The sequence below is a fragment of the Phaethon lepturus genome, unplaced genomic scaffold, assembly GCF_000687285.1.
Source record: "Phaethon lepturus isolate BGI_N335 unplaced genomic scaffold, ASM68728v1 scaffold8552, whole genome shotgun sequence".
Classification (NCBI taxonomy): Eukaryota; Metazoa; Chordata; class Aves; order Phaethontiformes; family Phaethontidae; genus Phaethon; species Phaethon lepturus.
The window spans coordinates 1-2,500 of record NW_010525490.1 but is presented as its reverse complement, the minus strand read 5'-3'; the positions used below and the strand labels follow the sequence as shown (position 1 = coordinate 2,500).

The 2,500-nt window shown below is 34.2% G+C and overlaps 1 protein-coding gene across 1 annotated transcript in view; it reads right to left on the bottom strand.

Annotated features, from left to right (window-relative positions):
- Positions 1 to 2,151, bottom strand: part of PTPRD (protein tyrosine phosphatase, receptor type, D) — a gene marked incomplete at its 3' end in the record, with an annotated part of 66,991 nt that extends 64,840 nt beyond the window's left edge. The window contains exons 1-2 of the mRNA XM_010282760.1: positions 2,088 to 2,151; positions 289 to 399 (exon numbers count right to left, since the gene is read on the bottom strand). Of these exons, the coding sequence (XP_010281062.1) occupies positions 289 to 399; positions 2,088 to 2,151 (175 nt within the window). The remainder of the gene's footprint in view (positions 1 to 288; positions 400 to 2,087) is intronic.
- Between the last annotated feature and the right edge of the window lie 349 nt (positions 2,152 to 2,500).

The following is a 2,500-nucleotide window of genomic DNA, read 5'->3' as shown; positions in this document are numbered from 1 at the left end:
GAAAATAAATGCAAAGCACAATTTAACTTAATGCAGGAAAAGTAGAAGTCAAGATGTAAAAATATAAATATACTTACAAACCTTAACCCACAGGATAGACTGGACTCAAGAGTGCTTTAAAAGAACAAAACAAGCCCCAAGCCTTTCCTCTACACTTTTAAATGAATTTTATGACTGACACATTTACCATGGCATTTTGATTATTACAGTGGTAACTGTATAGATCCTGAGAGTATCTTAGCCCTGAACCTGAATGAAGAGTGGATGCCAGGGTTATGTCATTCCTACCTCTGACATATAGATTGGCAGGGGCAGAATAGCGTGTACCCGCACTGTTGGTTGCAACACACTCATATTTGCCTTGGTCAGATTCTTCACTCAGTTCAATTTGGAGGGCACCTGTATGAATATAAAATACATTGCCAAAGAGACGGTCAGAGAAGGCTTTTTATATCCATAACAATATACCGCTTAACAATATGAAAAGCTTGTATGCGAAGGTCCACTCAACGTCGGTTCATTTTCTTGCTAAGATGCACAGACAGAAAATGATGCAATGAAAAAACCAAAGAGATTATTTTTTTCACATCATCAGTGCTAGCACAGAAAAACAATTTGCATTCAGCAAAAAAAAAACCTCTCTAAACAATACTCTTTCCTAAACTATTAAAATGAAGATGGGTGAGACTGCTTCAAGGAAGAATGGCTTTTGAAAAAAACAAAGGAGATTAAGTAGTTGGGTCATTATTTTTTTTTATTTTTATTTCATTGTTTTGATCTAGTAACAAAATTAGCACAAAAGGTGGTACTCGTAAAAAAGGCAGGACAGGCTTCAAGAAATCTTCTGCTGAAGAAAGTAAAAAATGTGCAGCAAGAACAAAAAGGCTGCTTGAAGTAAAAAAAAGAAACTGCATTAGTCATTTATAATTATCAAAATATTCTTTTAAAGAAACAAAACTCCCTTAAGACATGCAGATTGGTAAGAAAAGAAAGACAGTTTTCCGCAACTTACAATCTTAAAGTACGTTTGCTGAAAAACAAAGAGCAGTTGAATTAGAAGACAAAAAAGTTAAAAAGCATGGTCTACGCCAACAAGGAAGAACCAACCAACCACTGCTGAGGACCATAGGAGGGCCCCCCCCAAGACACCCATCAAAATCCACAAGTGGGATTAGCAGTGCGGTGTCACAAAACCCAAGAAAAATACAAAACAAGAATTACAAAAGAAGTAAACAGTTTTGCCAGAGTATCAAAAACCAACAATACCACATACCACCAAGAATATTAAGTCATTAACCATTCCTTTCCAAAGCCTGTAGATTAGAAGATCCAAAAATCCATAGGTGAGAGAACTCCAAGAAAAAGAAAACAAAAACAAAAAACAATAAAGGGGAAAAAAAACATTTCTGTAATTTTTTAGGGGGGGGACATACACATCATTTTCAACTTTACGAAGTTAAAAGAAAAAAAGGGTTGAAGAAGAACAAAAATAAAAACCTTTTATGAAAGATAAGACAAAAAGAAGATAGTCCATGTTGTCTTCTGCATGTCTGCTACTGTTCTCCAGACCATCTTGGCTTTGGTCCAGGACAAGAACAGCTAAGGAAGAAAAAAAATGATCTTTTTTTTGCTCCAGTTGGACAAAAAAAAAGAGGAAGGAAAAAAAAAAAGAAAAAAAAAGAAGAAAAAGAAGAAGAAGAAAAAGAAGAAGAAGAAGAAGAAAAAGAAAAAAGAGGGACAAATGGTACGCTGTGACTGGGCTATGGCCAGAAGACCTGGATATGCTTTCTTTGAAGCATATCACAAATCAAATTATCATTTCTTTTTTTTTTTTTTTCAATGAACAAACAAAAAAGGGAAAGGAAAAGGGAGTGTGCAGAAAGAAAGATCACAATATGAAAGTCACTGATCATAACCAAACAGGACAAAGGAAAAAAAAATCAGATGATGGACATTTCTGTGGTTTGGTTTGTTTGTTTGTTTTTTTTTTTTAATTAAAAAAAAAAAAACAGGACAAAAATGGGAGGGATGAAAGGACAGAAAGAATGAGTAAGATCATTCTGTGAACGTTAGTTCAGCACTCTTACCTCTTATTGGTGTACCACCTGGGTGGATAATATGAATGCAAATAAGATTAGAAAGAAGAAGCATTAGTACGAGAAGAAGGAGGCTAGGGCTTTGGAAGAAGAATCAAATTAGATTTACAGACTTAAATAAGGTCTTAAGAGAAACTTGAATTACTATACTGTTAAAACAGGAATAATTAGATAGTATTATCAGGTTATAAAAGCAAGTTGCATTGTACCACAAAGGGCAAAGGCTACAATTGGCTGCATTGCCATTCTCAGAGTAGCATCTGGGTTCTTAGATGTTTGGTTTTATAGGGTTAGATATATATCGAATATGCCTCAAATACTTGAAGGAAACTTTACAATACTGTACTTATGACATAGTTTAGGAAAATATTGGAATTTCTATTTAAATATATATATATAAATCT